This window comes from Centropristis striata, chromosome 18 (genome assembly GCF_030273125.1).
Source record: "Centropristis striata isolate RG_2023a ecotype Rhode Island chromosome 18, C.striata_1.0, whole genome shotgun sequence".
Taxonomy (NCBI): Eukaryota; Metazoa; Chordata; class Actinopteri; order Perciformes; family Serranidae; genus Centropristis; species Centropristis striata.
The window spans coordinates 26,205,093-26,226,073 of NC_081534.1; the positions used below are offsets into that span (position 1 = coordinate 26,205,093).

The 20,981-nt window shown below is 36.2% G+C and overlaps 2 protein-coding genes across 3 annotated transcripts; one reads left to right on the forward strand and one right to left on the reverse strand.

Moving 5' to 3' along the window:
* Positions 1-487: 487 nt before the first annotated feature.
* Positions 488-11,633, reverse strand: pcmt (protein-L-isoaspartate (D-aspartate) O-methyltransferase). 2 transcript variants are annotated; one of them, XM_059356143.1, is made up of 8 exons: positions 11,290-11,633; positions 6,998-7,102; positions 6,860-6,891; positions 6,046-6,150; positions 5,766-5,886; positions 4,386-4,471; positions 1,885-2,111; positions 488-1,390 (listed from the first exon to the last, which is right to left on the reverse strand). In XM_059356143.1, exons 1-7 carry the CDS (start codon positions 11,468-11,470, stop codon positions 1,932-1,934), a joined length of 810 nt encoding a protein of 269 aa, XP_059212126.1. In that variant the 5' UTR covers positions 11,471-11,633; the 3' UTR covers positions 488-1,390; positions 1,885-1,931. The 2 variants fall into 2 exon arrangements, with proteins under 2 accessions (XP_059212126.1, XP_059212125.1); XM_059356142.1 differs by having other exon boundaries at positions 1,942-2,111; positions 11,290-11,630.
* Positions 11,634-14,627: 2,994 nt separating this feature from the next.
* nup43 (nucleoporin 43) lies at positions 14,628-20,059 on the forward strand. Its single transcript, XM_059356416.1, has 8 exons — positions 14,628-14,862; positions 15,232-15,354; positions 15,864-15,941; positions 16,541-16,703; positions 17,816-17,951; positions 18,584-18,735; positions 18,852-18,968; positions 19,515-20,059. The coding sequence occupies exons 1-8, from the start codon at positions 14,743-14,745 to the stop codon at positions 19,742-19,744; spliced, it is 1,119 nt and encodes a 372-aa protein (XP_059212399.1). The 5' UTR covers positions 14,628-14,742; the 3' UTR covers positions 19,745-20,059.
* Positions 20,060-20,981: the final 922 nt, after the last annotated feature.

A 20,981-nucleotide genomic window follows, 5' to 3' on the forward strand; every position in this document is an offset into this window, starting at 1 on the left:
AAAATTGGGGAAATGTTTTACTTAGGTGCAAATGAGATGATTTAAATTTAAAATAACATTTTCACTCCTGCCAGTTTAAGGGTTAAATTAATGAATACATGGTTGAAATGGTTAAATTAATGGAAAAACTGTTACGAGCCAACAGTAATCATTAAAAGTTGAAACATCCATCTTAACTCAAAGCAGTAAAGATTAGTATTAGTATGATTGCTGATCAAAGCAACCTAAATATTAATGATTCAGTTGTATGAAAAAATGAACACTATCATTTAAAAAAAAAAAGAATAACATTTGGAACATAGAGAGCACCGAACTTTTGGTTTGGTTTAACTTTTGAGTTCATCTGACAGGGCTGTGGGATACCTCAGAACAAAAACGCTAGGAACTACTCCTTTAAAAAACTATCTTTCAGCCCTGCCTGCAAGATATTATATTTATTAAACACTCAGTTGGGCCTTTACACAAAAGATTCAAAAACAAAAAGAAGAAACATAAGCATCTCTTTATTTTCATGTGCCATTCCAGAAACTGTGACAGCCAAATATCATCCATCACCCAAAATAAAATGTGCTTATTTTGATTTCAAGAAAACAGACATTCATTTGCTTTATATTGTTGGAGTTTATTTTGGCAAAGCAGTGACTACCTCATTTAGTATCAGTCACCAGAAGAGCCTGCGCTAATTGTTAATGGAAAAACCAGCGGCAGAAAGCAACACATCACCAGGTGGAAAAGCACAGCCCTGTATGTGCACGGGTGTCGGTGTTATTAGTGCTCAGCTCTCTTTGGAGTATGTTCGGTATGATCCGATGTGCTGCTTATTCTATGTGTAGAATATCAAACAGGATGCGTGGGTTACATCAGCCGTGTGTTGCCGTTGTGTGTGTGTGTTTCTAATACTGCTCGCAGGGGAAAAAGCTCATGTGTTAGCAGAGAGGTCTACAGTTAGATGGTCCACACACACGCTGTAGCTAGGTAAATTATCTAAAAGTTTCAGGCTTTCCTCATCATCGTTCGTCCGGCGTTCCTCCTACATTCAGCTTTGATTCTGCTGAAATGTAACACTGTAAAAAATGGCTGATTGCAATTCAAATGTTGAAATCACAACAAAAAAAAACCTAAAATCCAGCAGTTAAAAAGAATACACAACCAAAAAGATGCAGGCCTGAAAACAAAAAATAAACTCTCTCCAATATTTCTTTGCCGAGCTTCAAGCAGTCTTTCTCCCCAGTCTTTCTTCTGCCTAGTCCATGGTTAGACTTAAAACAAAAAAAGCATGGTTTGTTATGCTTTGAACAAAATGCCATGGGCTGCCTGACCCCATCCAAGTTTTCTCCAGGTTCAAACTTAAAGGTGGATTATGGACTGTCTTCTTCTTCAGAGTTCATCCCTGTGACAAATAGAAGTCAAACGTTAGAAGAGGCTGAAAAAGAAGAGCTGCATGCAAGAAATAACCACCAACTGTCATGCAAACAAAGAGTTAGAATCACATGCAAAATGTTAAGATTTAATAAAAATACAGACAGTTACATGTTTTTGTCTACATCTCACAGAGTAGAAGATAAAACTGAATAGTTTGGTTTCATTGTGTGAGGAGCATCCAAGCTGACAAAGTAGTCATGCTCTTAAAAAACAAGCATATGCCTTCACACAGCTGCTAATTCAGTGTCTTTAGTGTTTGGGTTTCAAAACGACTTCAAATTGAATTAGTCAGGCAGGTTTGATTGAACCAAATTGGAGTTATGGAGTTAAAAAAGGAAAAAAAAGAAAAAAGAAGAAAACGTGCAGCTAATTGGTATGGTATGGAAGAAGCAAAAAATGTCAACGAGCAGCAAAATGCAGCCTCTTGTGATCCATTGCCTGCTCCAAGCCACACCATTTCACCTTTGCCACTGTGAGAAGGAGAGAGAGGGAGGAGGGGGAGAAGGAAGTCACTTCCACCTGGACCACTGCTTGTCTTTGTCTGTTAAAGGCACATAAATCACCCCCATCAAGGCCTTATTTTTGGTGCTGCCGTCTTCCATCTTGTCGTACTGCTCCAGCATCTGGTTTCCTCCCGCAGGGCCGACGGGCAGAATCAGCCGGCCGCCGGGCTTCAACTGGTCAAGAAGCTGGAAGACAAACAGGAAACATATGTTGTGTCAATAGTGATCTCTGGAACTCTCTACCCCTTGAGGTCAGACAGGCTTCATCACTAGCCTCTTTTAAATCCCTACTGAAAACTCTTTTATCGCAAAGCCTTTTTAACTACTTAATCTCTTGGTTGTTGTTTTCTCCCCCAGCTCGTGCCACTTTTGACATTCCGTTAGCCTCATAGCATATTTGCCTAAGTCATATTTGAACATTTTCGGGAAACAAGAAAAAACAATTTTTAGTAAGCCCATTGGTATTTTTGATTGATATTGTAACAGTAAGTTCAAATAGAAGTGTGAACAAGTTTGCATAAAAAATTAAACACATTTCATAACAGATAAAAGTGACTTAGGCAGAATATGCCCTGACTAAGGCAATTTTTACATATAAATAATGTAGTTTGGTTTGTATGTAGCGGCAAAAATGCCTAAGTCAAGGAGATGACTAAGGCAGATGTGATTTTGGACTCTAACAAGTGTTCTGATAGGTTGAGAACATAGGCAATAAGGCAGAAAGATGCAGCAGTGGTAGGAGAGTAAAGTTAGGCAAATATCACAATTTGGCCAAAAAATTACTTAGGCAATTATGCTATGAGGCTAACGATTTGTGATTCCAACTTGTCTGCATTGCACTTTACTTTGCTTTGTTGTTTTATTGTAATTTTTTCTGTCTTCCACTATGTTTTTATCTCTTGCCTGTAAAGCACTTTGTAACTTTGTTAAGAAAAGTGCTATAAAAATAAAGTTTATTATACAAAGGAGCAAACCGATGTGCATGTCTTTAGCTTCCCAGTAGTCCCTAATGTATTCAAATTCACATTTTGGTTGAAGTACTTATGTTTTAGTGTCAAAATGCTACTTTCCCAGGCTCTTCGGAAAACTTTTCCCACATTTTGGTTATTTGATGATGAAGTTGCTACATGTATATTTACAGGTGCATCTCAATAAATTAGAATATGATGGAAAAGTCAATTTCCAGTAGTTCAAGTCAAATAGCCCCAACCAAGTATTGAGTCATATAGATGGACATACTTTTCAGAGGCCAACATTCCCATATTAAACATACTTTTTTAAATTGGTCTTTTGTAATATTCAATTTTTTTGAGACATTGAATTTTAGGTCTTCATTAAATGTAAGCCATAATCATTAAATACATTCAGACATGAAATGTTTCATACTGTGTAATGGGTCTATATAATGTGTTATTTCCACTTTTTTTAATTGAATTACTGACAAATAAACTTTTCTATGATATTCTATTTTATTGAGATGCACCTATCCTTATTGATAGCCAGCCAGAGTACCGGCACATTAGTTTCAATCTGAGCCCAAAGATCACACAATAACGCAAACAAACCTAACACACTGAGGCATCGGTAAAGCAACCACTCGTGTGTTCTGTGAGGTAAAAAATACTGTTTTTGTCTATGGAGTCTCGTGGCTTTGAGGAGAGTAATGTGTACTACTGTGGATGGGGTTGAAGCAAAATATATTTTACCCACGTTAAAAAAGGACCATTTAAATATTAATTAAAGTGTACTGTAAATGAAGAATATTTTCACCCTTATACCTTACAAACAGCACTTTTGGGCGGGGAACTGAATCCATTAACCATTATCCATTTACAAAGCCAGCAATTTCACCTCTCAGAACACAATCTAACCCATGGTTGAGTGTTACTGCCATCTTGTTCAGTTAGTTTGTGTTATTGTGTGACGTGATTTCCAAACTTAGCACGGCCAACGTTGACATTAAACTACGTCACTGCTATTTGCAAGGCTGTTGTGGGCGTTTACATTTCAAAACAGTGAAAAAGATTATTATTTTTAATTATCAAAAAAATATAGCATTTTCTCTCGAAATGGAAATTGGGATTTTTGAAAAAATTGTTTTTTTTTTTGTTTTTTAACAACTCTTCACTTCATTCCAGATATGCATTTGCTACATCACTGTCAATCGTAATGGGACAGAGCATTTTCATTGTATTGTCTGTATTATGTAATAAGTAATTGGATATTTGTTTTTTGTGGCCAGTGTGTTGTTTGTTGTTTTTGTCTATGTTGGGAAACGCATTAAAAAAATATTTAAAAAAAAAAAGAATGCTGATGGAGTCGGCCTTCAGAAAGAAACAGCAGGATTGCCAATTAAATTTTTTTTTTTTTTTATCTGCGTTTGCATTCATTCCTTGTTTTGAAGTGAATTGGAACAATGTGACCTCGTAAATAGCTCTTGAAGCATTAAGAGAGACTCACAGCTTGTGGGACATTTGGTGCTGCTGCGCCAACATGGATGGCATCATAAGGCGCTTCCTCAGGATGGCCCAATCGCCCGTCTCCCACTGAAACACACACACACACAGTCATTCTGTTTATCTCTGTCTACTGTGTGTATGAATAATTGTTTACAGTTACTGAATGTGAGCGTTGCTGTGCGGTCTCATGTCTCTGCACTCAAGTCTTAAATGAAGAAAGGCAGGTCCCAAGTAAAGTAGCAAATCCTACTCTGAGTTTCAAGTCTTAAACAAGTCATAATGCGCTCTTCACCAAAAGAAATGCTATTCTAACAGCATCAATAATATATTATGTTTACCAGAATCAGTTGAAAAGAGTACTTTTAAATATATATTAATTTGTTAAAACAAGTGGCTCGAGTCCAAGTGATGTCCTGAGTCATTAGCGTTAAATGTCCAAGTCAAGCTGAAAGTCTTTTTCTGAATTTGTCAAGTCGAGCCTAAAGTCGAGTCCTCACCTGTTATTTAGTCTAAGAAATATCACAAATATAGACAATTCCCATCACATGTTAGTTACCAGAGCCTAAAGATATAAAACTGTCTTATTGACAAGAAATATTTTCACTCAGTACGTTCATGCCGCATCATTCAGGTGACAATATTTAGAGGATAGCATCTAGTTTCCTTCACAAAGTACTTTCGAAATCTTCAAGTGATGCCTTAAATTGTTTATTCCAACATCAGCACAATACATCAACAGAAAGCTCTTATCTTCTCACTTTTTGACATGAAGCAGTTTGTGTTTTGTTTAAAGTGTAGGCACAACAAGCTGTAGTTTAAGCCCACACATTTTAGTCCACAGCACTCTTTTATGTTATGTTGTTTTCTGTACTGGGTGTTATTGCATTTTTAATGCCAAAAGTAGTATTTTTTTTCTACACCATCCTTTGTGTAATTACTTACAGACCAAATTAAATGTCAAAATGTCAAAGTAGATACAGACTGTTGAGCAGCATAGTGGACCGAAGCGTAATTTATCTTTTTATTTACTGACTAAATTGAGACACAATCACAACAAATGTTTGCACATCTTCACTAACAATCTGTCAAAACATTGTGGTGATAACAAAGCAAGTGAGCGTCTGTTGCCTGCCTACTTTTTTTTAGCACTTAGTTGTGTCAGAACTACCATCCTCCTGGTGAAAGTACGTGCTCAATTATTCAACACTGCACTCCCCGTCTGCTGAGCTGCTGTATGTTTAGCTCCCCGCTGAAGAGAAGACAGCAAGGAGCATTACACCGTCCGTTATTTTAAAAGGAACAGACGGCTAAAGTTTCTGCTGCTGATAAGCTCCAGAAAAAGACAAAAAACGACTTTTACCTTTCATCAAAGACATCTTACCGAATAGCTTGATTCTGCCCGATGTTATCAAACTGGGGTCGTCTTTCTTCACATTGGTTATAGAATCATCTACCAGCTCTTTGATGTGATCAATACCTATAACTTTCCCTTTAGGACCAACCTGCAAAGCACAGAGGGAAGCAGTGGTGCTCAGTTCACATGACAATATCACATTAAAAACATCTAATTTTATGTCGATTTGGAATCATCCATCAGCTCAAAACAGTCACAATGCCACCAAAGAGAAATTGTATATGTTTACCCGTCATGTGTGGCTCACCATTCGTGCGAAGCAAACCGACAGGATCCCACTGCCGGAGCCGACGTCCAAAGCTCTAGCTCCCTCATACAGCTGGTCATGTAGAAGCTCCAGGGCGTAGGCGTGCTGGGTGGAGGGAGGGAGGGGGCGTCGACAAGGAAACTGCATTACAACCCATCACTCAGCATTCATATTGCATCAAATACCAGCTGTGACAAGGTGAATCACAGCCAGTTCATCCGAGGGCCAACACCACTACTTGTCTCTTTCTATGTCTGTTAGCATCATTAAAAAAAACTGAAAAAGCCAACTATTAATGGAAATATATTAAATTGCTTAGACTTATTCCATTGTAATCCATTTGATTACGTTTAATATGGGAAGATAATAGGGTTGTCACGATACTAAAATGTTCAACTCGATACCGATACTAAAAAAATATTCGATACTTGATACCATTTTCAATACCACAAGGATAAAAACAAAGACTCCAAAATTTATCAATTTTTTATCAACAAGAAAAATGCAGCATGTAAAAATGAACAGAACCACAGGTTAAATATTTATAATAAAAAACAGTTTGCAAAAAGAAACTGCAACAATGATAACAAGCTTCAGATACTCGATACTTTTGAAAAACGTTTTAGTATCGATACTTTTTTGAGTATCGATACTTTTGACAACCCTAGAAGATCATTTTTTATCTCTCTGGCTGCTTCTCTTTTTTATCTACTAAATGACTGAATGAGAGCAAGCTTCACACACACAAAAAAAAACTGTTAACAGTTATGATTCACAGGATGCAGAAATGTCTGAGAGTCTTGTAAAGTCATACCATGTGTGGGGCGCTGATGGTTGCTTGATAGCCTTTTGGTTAAAAGAGAGATTTAGTTAGTTCATCCCTCTGATGTCAGACCTTATTTGGATTCCAGAGTGTGCAGCCATGCATTACTGATTGCAGAGGCAGACGTACCTATTGACTGTGGCGAGTCCATGTAGGGATTACACCTAGAGAAATGGGCTCGGTCTGTGGCCAGCATGACTTCATAGACCTTTTCGGACTTAATAATGCCATTTTCTGGGGATGCAAAAGAGTTTGTGTCACTGCGTGTTATGGGAACATGAACAAATACAAACACCGGGCAGGAATAGATTACATAATCTTGCAGCAGATGCAAACAGAAATGCATAAAAGAAAAATTACATACACGCAAGAACAGAGCGAGTTCAGAGATATTAGGAATCACACACACACTACTGGTATGTTTAGGATATGAAGTATGTCGACATTTACTGTGAGAATTTTTTAACCATTATAGTTGCAATATATCCTTTATATCTCTCAGTATATTAGACAATTTTGTGCAATTTACCAAATCAGTGAGCATGACAAGATATGTTTAACGAATCAAGTTTTTTAATAATTTCTTTTGTATCCTGTATATTGATATATTAGAGACAGAGGACTGGATGGTACATATTAATTAGAGAAAAATTAACAGTATGAATCTACACCAGCCACTTCATTAGGTATACCTGTGCAATGTAGGTATAATTTGTTAGTTTTTGTTTACATTGTCATGAAAGATAATAATTCAACATTATGTTTATAAACAAAATATTAGAAAAACCTAATTCAGTCCAGATCACCTCTGCAAACTACCTCTGCACAATTACTCTAAATTTGATAGAAATTGCATTATAGACTAGTGCAATAACCAAATCGCAGTGAGGAGCAAAAGTTGTTCAAGGCAAAATAATATCATATTTATAATAAATATAATATTTATATATTTATAATAAATATAATAAAATATTTGTAATTCCTAAATTAAGTTGGTTGTGCTGCAGAGATGTCCCGGCCTACAAATCATATTCTACAGACTTGAATGTAAAAAAAAAAGATATATATATATATATATATACGCATTAAACCAAACTTGCGAATCACACTCTATGCCAAGAATGAAAAACTGAGAATATCAGAGAAAATGTAGGATGAAATAAATTCCGCAGCACAGACAGGAAGTGTCAAAGTTTATAGACGTGTGGTGGAAGAAACTTTAAAAAAAGCTCCCCAAAGAAGTGTTAGTGTCTTCAGAATAATCCCTCATAACAGGTTTCTGCAGCAGCTGTGCCAACGGCGGGAAGAGCCAAGGACAGCCGGCGCTGCTCTCATTACCGTCTCCGCTCACCGTCAGAGCTATGTGCTGCTTTAGGATGCATTACAAATAACCTGTTCAAGCTGCCAGATGGATACCTACTAGTGATTTCGGAAATTAAAATAACCCATACTGGCTGATTTCAAGCTGTTTTCTTCCTATTCCTGATCTTTCTCAGAATATACAAAATTGTCTGTGCAAGCCTCCAGGATAAGCAAACAAACTTTATATTGTTTTAAACTTTTTAGGCTATAAAACACAATTTTCTCCATCACACAATGGGCTGCGGAACTTAAATAATTAATTTAAAACAAATGCAACTGGGGGAGCTAGTGCAGCCTGTACTGACCAGTCCTGAGCACTGGTCAGAAGGAAACAAACTATTTTAAAAAGTCATGAATTAGCATTCATCCTGAGTTTGACCTGCTTAAATCCAGCTTATGCAAAATGAGGGTTAAATTTAAGCCATTCGTGTGACTAAATGGGTCAGTGTCCAGAAGAGAAGTGTTTAGAAAACCAAAGTAATGCCACTTAGAGAGCAAATAGAATATTTGGGGGAAATATATAATAAATAGAACCTAAATAAAGTTTAATTAATGTCTTATACTAATGCTAGAAAAAATTGCATTTGCATAATTGGCACACATCATAAGGCGATGCTGCTGAATTGGCCTAAGAAGCCTTTTACTGAAAGACTAATTTACTTGTTCTTGGGGATTTCCAGCATTTTATTATCCAGCATGACACAGCTTTGCATACTGATGAACTGGTTTCAACTTCCTCATGTCCATTTATTTTTTATATAATTTCACCATGTGCAAATAAAAAAAACTGAACTACACAATCACATCAACCAAGAAAGATAAAGAAATATTGAAATGATAAATCCCATGATCCTGCTTGGTAGATTTAATAAATACAAATCTAAAATTTGCCAAAACAACCCCTTCATTTAAAGGTCTTTCTCATAGATGAAGCATTAATTTGCTAACCTTTCTTGACATTATTATATTCACTTGAAAGAAACAATATACAGCATTTTTTTATTTTTATTAATATCTTACACAGCGTCCCTAATGTTTTGGAATCAGGGTTGTAAATTTATGAAGTCTAAGACATGTAAATAATAAAAGTTTATCATAAAATAGATCATTAAACCAATTATTGAGTGATCTATTTAGTTTCTAATTTAAAAAGCTGTCTATTATCTCTTTGTTTCCTATTCATGTTCTTATTGTTAATTTTAGTAATTTGTCTTATTCTTTCTTTCTTCATGATATCTAAGATGTCTGTACTTCTAACTACTATTAATTTCCTTAAAAATGTATTGAAATTCACATTGTATGTTTATGCTTTAAAGAGAGTACATCTAATAACATATCATCGCAACATTGTAGATTTACTGAACTCTTACTTAATTACAGTTGTAAAATGTTTAATCACAATTATAACTTATGAAAAGAAAGATAAAGAAATACTAAAATTATGCTTTTGTTTTAGTTAAAAAGCAGATGGTGCATGACTGACCACTGCCCTGAAACCATACTGCTGAACTATCTGTTGCATTGCTCTGCTGGAGCGCACAGAATATAAATAGCCCTGGTAGATATTTTATATTGAGAGTGGACTTGCATACTCAAGTCTGCAGATATCATCACCTTGACTATAATTTTGCTTATGCATGTTATCATGCAAGATAAGGGGCTTGTTTATTGCTATATCGGCGGTCAACAACAGAGTTTCCCTCCGAGGCGAACAATGCACAGTCATCTGATTGCAGGGTAAACCATGTGGCAGCGACGGTATTGATCACAGTAGACTTAGCACCACATAGCAGCAGTCTAGCAGGTTGGCACACTGATGCTGCTTTCTGCAGAGCAACGGCTGTGACACAGCATGCTGCCATTTTCAATCACCCCCTGTCAACAAATACATTGTAGAAACTGGCCTCACATTGTCAGCTGTCAATGTCATTCATGTGAACGTAAAGTGAATGACACAGAGGCAAGGCCGGATTAACCATATGGGCAACTGAGCAATTGCCCAGGGGCCCACGACCTCTAAAGGGCCCAGGGCAGTGTGGGCACAAGCAAAATATCTGGTTATCTCTCGCTTATGTGTTTAACTGTCCATCGGAGCCGTTGCTGAAAAATTAATTTTGAGGTGACAGGGTGATTTCTGTTTAAAATGAGCTGAGGACCAAAATGCTACTTGATTCTAGATTCTTGATTTTTGTTTGAGTCTTGTCTTCCTCTGTGACGGCTCTATCAATTCAATACATTTGTGCTGGGTGTAGGTGCTGTTAAATAAATATTGGATGCTTTAAATGTGGTTGCTTGCTTCTTCTTTTTTCTGAAAATTGAGCACACTTCCTTCCCTATCTTTCTCTTTTTTTTACGGTGTCCTTGAGTGCCAAGAAAGGCGCCTTCCAAATGAAATGTATTAATATTATTATTATTATTATTATTATCTATGTAGTGGGTCGATTTTATGTGAGTGAGTGACTTGACAAGAGGACATAGTGGTGCATTTGTAGTTATATGAGCGTTTGCACATCTGTACATGAAAATGCAACTGTTAATATATTGAGTATATTAACTGTATATTACTGTAATTTATTCTGTATTTTGCCTGATTCTGGGGTCGTGATGATGGGGCCCTTGCATATTGTTGCCCAGGGTACAGCAAAGTGTTAATCTGGCCCTGCATAGAGGTAGTTATCCATCAATGAATGTGGGCAGGGCAGTTAGCTGCGCTGCTAGCGATAGCTACAACGACCCAAATGACGCACATACAGCAACGCTAGCACGCTAAGCTAACCTAACACAAACTCAAGCTGTATGAATAATAAATAACTAAAGGCGATTTTATTGTTAAATTATTCTTAGCAGCGATCGGAGGCATGCATCTGCTCCACAGCGTAAGCGTGGTTTGGGAAAAGGGGTGGAGAGAGGTAACGCTAGGTCAACAACAACATAGCTTAGCAACCAGCTAGCCACCGCTCCTCCTCTCTAGGTCGCCCCCGGAAAACTTCACCGATTTCGGGGCGAGCTGTCTGCAAAATGCGGCCAATGCTACCGCTGTAGAAAACACGAGGACTTACTGCGGAGGTTGTTGACAAGCTCTGCTTGGTTGGTTCCTCCAGATTTCCAGGCCATTATTAAACACACTTTGCGGAGTAAGTAGACAGCAGCTGTCAGTGCCGCGCCTGCGCCAAAGGTTTTGCCGAGAAAGCTGACAAGCTCCAGAGCGGACGGCGGAGCGGCGGATACGTCACCAGACATCCGAGACGGTTTTACTGCGAACACACACCCCGATACACAACGGTGGCATTTTATAGCAAACAATAAATCATGTTCTGTTTAAATGCAAGCATCAGATAAGGTTTAATTGCAAAGCCAGAAATAAAAGCCACATCGCTCACTCAGGTGCACAATCAAATTTGCCGCAGTAACATAGACGGTGGCCGGCAGGTGGAGTGCGACACTCGTTAAGGGGAGACACTACAGGGGGGACATCATTTACATCGTCACCCTGTTAAAATAATCGCCTAACTCATTTTTTCAAGTTTTGCAGGAAACACAAAAAACTTCACCTTAAGTGTAACATATGACATTTATTGATCATTTCACTCAAAAGGATGTAACAAAGGATGTCTATTGGCATAGTAATAACATTGTGGGTAAATTATATAACTTAAGTGAAATAAATGACTTAGGCAATTTTTTTAAACATGCCTTTGTGACTTAAGCAAGATGTGGTAACACTTTATTTTGAAGGTGTCTTCATAAGAGTGACACAAGCCTGTCAGAAACATGACATGACAAGTATCATGAGCATTAATGTTACTTCAAAGTGTTATTAATGTTCATGACACATCCCATGTCATGTTTATGACACGCTCATGTCACTCTTATGTAGACACCTTCAAAATAAAGTGTTACCATACCTTCTTTAAGTCACAAAGGCATGTTCAAAAATTGTCACATTTTATTTTGACTTAGTCATAATAAATCCGCTTAAGTCACACACTTGACATAGGCCATTATCTTAAAGGGGTAAAATCACATGATCTGATCAACTGAGGATGTAGGAGATTTTACCATAGGTGGCCGGCGTCATGAGGAGATGATTTAGGCAAAAAGAAAACAATGTTGACAAAAAAATGACATGGCGAAACAGCAGGCGATTATTTTAACAGTGTGACGACATAATTTATATAATAATTTATTTATTTTTATTTTATCTTTATTGAGGCCAACAGGTTTCATACAACGTAGGATATTTTTCCTTTTAAAAAACAAAACAAAACATAATTTCTCTTAGATTGACAGGTTCCTGATACATAGGAAAAGCAAAGAAAAGGAAAAGAAAACTAAAGAAAGAAAAGATAACCATCAGGAATATCCATCTGTATCCATAGTTATATATCAACATCAGTTTTCTTCCCAGGCCCAATTTTTAACATTTTTTATGTATTAACAGTATGAACAGTTCCAACATAAGGGAGTTTCACTTTAATTCTCTGAAAGAAAATAAATAAAGAAAAAGGGACATGCATGCATCATATATATATATATATATATATATATATATATATATATATATATATCATATATATATCATGGACCTCATCTAACCATTTTCCTATTGTAGGTGGGTCTTGTTTAACCACCTTCTTGAGATTGATTATATAATCATTTAAATGTACCTGCTCGAAAAAAAAAAACTGCTCTTAAAACTGTCATTGAATTTTATGACAAATCTCATGATCTTGCTTGGTAATTGTCATGTACACAAAACACACTAAATTTGCCAAATCATTCCTCTGTTTACAAGTCTTTCTAATAGATTTTTATTGTGCAATAATTTGCTAATACTTCTTAACACAGACTACATTCAATTGAAAACTGTAAAATTGGTTAATCTATTCTACATTTTGAATTCTGAATTTGATTAATTCTGCTTTTATTTACACATTTACAGTCCCACAGCTTTTTCAGAATCTGGGTTGCACGTTAATGCAGTCATTGGAACTTCTAAATGATAATAACTAAAATAAGTTTGTAAATTTTTCTCAATCTTTGTTTCTTTTTTTCATCTCCTTATTGTTTTTTAGTTTGTCCTTATTTTTATTTTTAGTCTGTCATTTGTATTTCTTTACATTGTATATTTAAGCTTTTAAGATAAAATATAAAATCGAACATTTTACATTTATTTAACTCTCATTTCATTTGGGATGTAAATCCAAAGTTTCAAACAATACACTATTCCTGTTATCACAAATCGGATCATATGCTTTTTAACACAATCAATCCACAGTTTTATTACTGAGCTCTTTTCTTTTCTTCTTCCAGACCCTTATTTTTGGCCTAACCTAATTGTGAGGATTTATGGCAAAGCCCATGTGCTTTTATTACAGAGAACAGTGGTGACAGTTTTGTCCTACTTTGAAAGAAGTTCCTGTTTGGTCTCATGAAAAGTAAAACCCAGAGAAACACTCATGTGTGCACAATTAATATTATGGCCTTAATCCATATTCATAAATGAATAAAAAAAATCCCAGGTAAGAAAACATGTTTTATGGGCTAAAGATGTTATTATTTATATATATATTATTTCCCCCCTTCTTTTTCTTTTTGTTTACTAGGATTTATGTTTCCTGTACTTGTAAAATGTCTAAAAAGAGAGAAACCAAGCTCCTGTCTATTGAGGTTTCATTCCGTTTCCGTTTATTTTGGTCAATACGTGTCATTAAAAGAAAAGTAACAAACCAGAAAAAAAGCATTGATCAAAGTAAACAATAAGTAAACAGAGAAAGAAATTTGATAATAGACATTTGGACTGAAAAGGCTGAAGCATAGCTTATTACACCTACCCTGTTACAACTCAAGTTAGTTTAAAATTAAAAATGTACAATCTGTTATTTATTAATAAAATAAATAAGCAGTCACAAAAGAGAGAAGCTGCTTGATTTTTTTCCTTCTTCTTCCTTTCCTTTCCACTTGTACCCCCTTTCCTTCTTTCCTTTTCTCCTTTCCCTTCTTCCTCCTTTCTTCCATCTTCCTTAAAAAGAAGAGAAAGACAAAAAAGACAATCAAACATACAGAACAAAACAAAACAAAAATAGCAGCAGCATAGCACGTGTCACCACTCATTACTCTCACTAATATAAATGAATTACCCTGCTTTTAAGTACTTTTTTTAATAAAATAATGGTATTGCATGTTTTTAAGTCATTCTCCAATTTGTTCCATACATTAACATCTGTTACCGTGGTGCATCGTAATTTGGTGTTGGTTCTGGTTTTTAACTTTATAAATATACACACAACTCTGAAACTGACCTTGAAAATGGTGGATGTTATTGTATTGTTAAAATAAGGACGAAAGGGCAAAAAGTGAGAAAAGTCGCATGATTTAATAGTTTGACTTCGCTGGGCCACCGTAGTTACGTACAAAGTAGTAGGCGCGTAGGCTCCGGTTTTTGCCTATCAATGCTAAGCTAACTCCAGCAGTCGTTTTAATTCATAGTGTGTGAAACTGTTTCTGTCTCTATGGAGAGTGTAAATGCTAAATACGTGTCCCAGAAAATCAGTAAAACCAGATGGAGACCAGTTTCTCATTCGTCTTTGCAGCAACCAGACATCTTTGCGACCGGCTCGTGGGATAACGAGGTGGGCAAGTTGTCAGTGTTTGCCAAACTTCATTTGAAAATCTATGAATTGTATATTATTTTTCTAATGTGTCGGCTTACACGGATTGTAACTATATAAACACGGCTTAAGATATGTTATGAATCCTAAGGTGTTATTTCGGCATACAATTGTGCATGAACAAATTATATATTAGCTGTAGTGATGTCATGTTGAACTCAGCACGTTATTTACTATAAAGGCTGTCTGTCTACTGAACCCCTGACAAATTAAGACAGCGATTAGTGACATTTTCTTATTATGACCGCTGTCAGTTACATCGTATTATGATCATCTTAAAAATGATTCAAATTTGACTTGTATAATAACTCATCAATGTGTCTATTACAGGATAACAAGATTTCCTTTTGGTCCATTGGAAATCATGGAAGTTCTGGGATGGACGATGGATTTGAAGGAGATCCGCAGCTTTTATGTGAACACAAGCATGATGGAGATGTTCTGGACCTTCAAGTAAGACACTCATGGGAATGTAAATGTACAGTACCAAACTTTTATTAGTACTTAAGACAAAAGAGTTAACCTAAAATGCAAAACATGTATAGTATTGTGCATTTGGTTTCGTCTTTGCAACAAACACAGTGGCAGCAACAAATCCCTTTTCCCCCCCATTTTGTACTTTAATAGAGACCCCTTCATTCTGTTTTGCATTGCACATTATTTTCACCTTAATGTAATCTAGTTTTGTATATTTTGTACCTACTGTTGTGTTTAGTCTTACTCTGTATATTGGCACTCTTCTTACTTTTTATCGCAACTGCTTCACAGCATGTTCCCTCTACATATATATATTTTTTTATCTTATCTAATTAAATTAGGAATTAGGTGAGAAAAGTTGCATCAATGCAGTATTTTTAATCAAGATTGATAGATGTTGCCTCACACTCATAAATGTAACAACTTTATTGATTCAAGACCGCATATATCAAATGTTTGTCCCAGTTATAATTTTTTTCTTACAGTTTTTGGACCAAGACCGAATTGTCACAACATCATCAACTGGAGCAGTCACCGTCTTCCGCCACCACCAAAACAGTCAGGTAAGTCAGATACATGAGGCAAAAGTTATGCCTAATATTTATGATCTTTTCGAAATCCAGTCTATGTAAGCAGACAATCCTTTAACGTGTACACGAATAACAGACATTCACAGCAGACTTTGGCACAACTTAGCTTCACATGGCACACTTCATGGCATTGCTGTCATAGTTTTACAAACTCAAGGTTTTATAAGGAAACTAAACATGTTTAAATCACTCTTGTGTAAGACAAGATGGTTACAAACATGAGGAATTTTAACTCTCATTAGAGAAATATTTAACTCTCAAAACTGACCTAGAAATAATTAGGGGTAGACTTGTCAATCTTGACCTTTAACTTGTATTTCAGAGGCTGTTTTCCCATTGTGAAAGGCTTATAAGACTTACAGATCATCATGTCCTCAAGTTATGTTATTAGATTTCATAAACCCTTATTAAACTTGACTAAAGTCACAACAACAGACTGCGTAATGGCTTCACAAATATGTTGCAGTTCCAGGAAGTGAATGTTGGACAAACGGCTCAACTGGATATATAACATATCTGTGGTTTTGTCAATATTCAAATTCTCCTATGGCGTCTTGCTCTCTTGACTGCAGACGATATCAGTTTCTCAGCAATGGCCGAGAGCGCATCGCTACCCTTGTGACAACGCTCCCTGTACCGGTGTCGTGTGCAGCAGTCCTGAAATCGTTACAGTCGGTGAAGATGGAAAAATCATTGTCTTCAGAGCCGACCAGGAGGGAGTGGTTCGAGTCATAGGTGAGATTAAGATGTGGCAGCACCATGTCACATGACACCCAGCGTTACTTCTTTTTTATTTATTTTTATTGGTGAAATGACGTAACAAACAAGGTGACATGAGGGTCAAATACACTACACCATGTGGACCACAAGTAGAGACAGCAGACATACAGCGCAAACAACAACAAAGAAAAACACAAATGATAAACGATTTCCACAGAGGCATCACACAAACAAATAAATAAGAATAAATAAAATAACTAAGTAAATAAATAAAATAAAAAAATAATATTTAAAAAATTATAATAATAATTATATATATATATATATATATACATGCATACATACATACATACAAAATAAAAATAAACAATATATAATATAATAACACAGGGGGACAGGAGACATCACCACACAATATAGTTTGATGCAATACAGCACAACATCTTACACAATAACAAGATGTGCAAGATCATACACGTAATTAACCCAACATAAACCAACACATCATGACAATGATAGCCACAACAACAACATACGCCGCAGTGAGGGGGCAAGGCCAGACCAGTGCATCAGGGTGGCAGGCCAGGGGACCCCCAGACCGGCCCCAAGTAGCACAGTAAGACAAAACAAGAGTTCCTTTTTTTTTTTTTGATTGATTGATTGTGCCTTGGGCCGCAGCTGAACCGCTGCTGGCCCCTTTGCCAAGCTTTACTTCTCAAGAAAGTGAAGCTATTAAATTGTAAACAATAACTAGTCGTCAGTCCCACATCAACCCGATTCTCTCCTCCCTTCATTTGCTTTCAGTTAAACACATAATTGAGTTCCAACTTCACTAATCACCTATAAGGCTTTGTATGACCTGACCCCTGAATTTATAGCAGAATTTGCTATGTTTGCCTGTAGTTTTGTTTATTTTGGTCATGTGCTTTAATTCTTATTTTTGTATCATGAATATCTATGTGTATGGTTGTAGCTATATATATAAACCTGATTTGTATGTGTGTATTTTATCTTATATGTAAAGCATTTTGTAATTGTGTGTTTTAAAAAGTGCTATAAACAGATTTACAGTTCTTAGCATGTGTGTGTTAAAAGTGTTTAACATGTTTCTGTTTCACCTTTGACAGAAAATGCGGACAGCAGCACGATACATGCTGTCACTTACCTGAGGACAACAGAGATTTTGACAGTAAACTCTATCGGCCAGCTGAAGCTGTGGGACTTAAGACAACAGAGCAACTCACCATCACAGATTCTCTCCCTGTAAGAGCGACAAAAATTAGTTGCTTAGTCCACTTAATGGTTGTTTGGGTCAAATAGGAATTTTTTAGTCGGTTTTACAAACCTTTCGATCAAATCAACTCATTTATTAGTTGACAAAATCATTGAAGTGCTGGTTGACTAAAAGTTTCGGTAACGCTGTATAAAAAGGTCCTTAATAACCATTAATTAACAAGTAATAAGGCATTGTTCCCGCTTTAGATCCAGTAGTTGCAAAAAGCATAGTTAACTTATAGTTAACTTATAATAGATGAGCAATAAAGTATATTTTAATATCGATAAGAGAACAAAATAAGATTAATAAAGGCATGGCAAAGACATAATGGGTGGGTCATGGGTGTTTGTAATGCCATTATTAACATTTATATAAGCTTATAAACACAATAATGTTAATAAGCATCTTGTAAGGACTTACAAGGGCCTTATTACTTGTTAATTAATGGTTTTTACAAGGACCTTAATATAAAGCGTTACCAAAGTTTCTTTAGTTAAGGACAGCCATAAAAAATTCTAAACTTTTATTTTTCTATCCCACTCGTTCCTTTGTTCATTTTGTATTTGGGTGATTTGGATTTTTATAAGCATGTAATAATAACAAGTTGTTTTGCTCTCAGGTCAGGGGACAGAGTCCCTCTGCACTGCGTGGACAGGCATCCGAACCAGCAGCACATTGTTGCCACAGGAGGGCAGGACGGCATGCTCTGTGTCTGGGATGTGAGACAAGGCAGCGTACCCTTCTCACTCATGGAGGCACACTCTGCTGAAAGTAAGACTTGATTGAATTCATTTACCAAATAACTATATTGTAGTCATATATTACATTTCACTTCCGCAGTGACTTGTGCCTTATTTAAATACATTTTCCTTTGTTTTTCTGAACAGTGTGGGAAGTCCACTTCCATCCCACGAACCCAGATCACCTGTTCACCTGCTCAGAGGACGGTTCACTGCTGCACTGGGAGACCTCCACACAGTCAGACATGCTCGCCTTCGTACAAGGCAAGTGATGTAATAGCCTGAACTGACGGCCATTGTGTTCAATGACAGGCTCAATGATTGATTCACATGAATTATTGCGGCGCCTCCAGGATGGGTGACTTCAGATCATGACCCAGAAAAAAATCTTGGAAACAGGCTTCGTTTATCTGCTGTAAACGAGATAAATTCAATAAGTGATGATTTTATTGATAAATTCAATAAGTGATGAATTATTTTTTTGCAAAGAAAAAAACTTTGAGGGAATGCCAAGAAACTGCAGTTCATTGCAAAAAATGGATACAATTTAAAAGCCATCATATTAAAATAGCAGGTATAAAAGTTTCACATGTTCAGTCATAAATATATAAGCTAAAAAAAATCACCTGATATGTATAAAGTATAAGTCATACAACCCCTGGCTTTTATCAACCCCCAAAACACTGAGTCAGCTGCTGTGATACAAATAACAAAGAGCTTAAAACCTGCTAAGCATACTATGGAAACTATAAACCAAGACAATAATAATTTAATAAAGTAAATAAATAAGGTTTTATTATTGTTTTCCAGGCGGCAGGAACAACAGCATGAAATCTCGCAGTGCGATGGCCCCGGCTGGAGGGAACCAGTCCCTGATCAGCGCCTGGCTCAGCGGAGACTCCAGTAAAGCCCGTCTGGAGACGACTCACATGCTGCCCAGTCAGACGCTGTCTGTCAACAGTTTGGACGTGCTGGGACAATGTCTCGTCTGTGGAACGGACGGAGAGGCAATTTTTGTCAACAGACAGGTCCCTGTTTAAAAGAGCTGTTAGCGCACAGGACAAGATGTGGATTAAAATATGTTTATTTGCCGTCAATTTCAGTCACAACAGAGGTTTCATTGTCTGTTTTGATCATACAAGGTGCCTAAAATACTGTGTTCAGAAGTATGATTGTGACATTTTGGCTTTATGTTGTGTATTTGTCTGTCATATAAAGCACATTTCTGGATGGATTCATCTAAGAATCAAGGTTTTTGTAGATCATTCCAGGCAGAGTATTCCAAATCTACAGTACTTTTGTATGGATATCATTTAAAACTGTTTTGAAATAAATAAATAAAATCCTTTAAACAATTGTCTCATGAGTCTATTGACAATTAGAAAGTAGAAAGTAGAAATTAAAAAAATATATATATCTTGTCACAAGGGACTCCACTGCCCTTTTAGTCCTGATTTAGCTGCAGACAGTTACTGTACACCTGAGTGTTTCCTATTAACCTGTCAAGTACTGTGTTGTCATATTTAGTTCAAATTCCTACTGTAAAAAAACATAAAAACTACAATTTTACTTTACTGATTCAGAGCAGGGGCTGCAGGTGAATATGGGGTCCAAGTAAAGGATAATAGGAAATGGTAAATAAAAAATAATTAAATATTCCAAGTTTCATCCGGGTAACTTGTGTGAAGTTTCCTAAACTTGATCTGGTAATTCTGCCAGTGGCACTTCTGCTTTTTTTTAAACTATGAAACATGACACCATAAAAGGTTTATTGTTTTGTTATTTTATTTGGATCCCCATTAGCTGCAGCACAACTGCAGCTATTCTTCCTGGGGTCTGACATATAATATACAGTACATACAACTTAAATTAAAACAAACTTTAAGAATTAACAATGGGAATAGTGAAGAAAAAAGCAACAAACAAAAAAAGAAAAGAACACCAAAAATAAAACCAAGAATATAAAAGATAGCAAATCTTCAAAGTCAGGATCTTTTATACATTCTTTACACCTTATACATTTAATGCACTATAGCTATATTCATTGCGTAGTAGTTAATATACCTTACTAACACATTATTCTATATTTTAATAGTATATTAATAGTAATAAGGTTCATTTATTAATAACAATTTCATAATTAGTATATGTATCCATTTAAGAGATGTTTTTTCAATAATCATTTAAAGTCTTTTGTGCTAATGGTTTGTTCAAAATGTTTGGGAAGTAGGTTCCAAGCAGTCATGGCTCTGTACAGGTGACTGAGATTATCGTGTC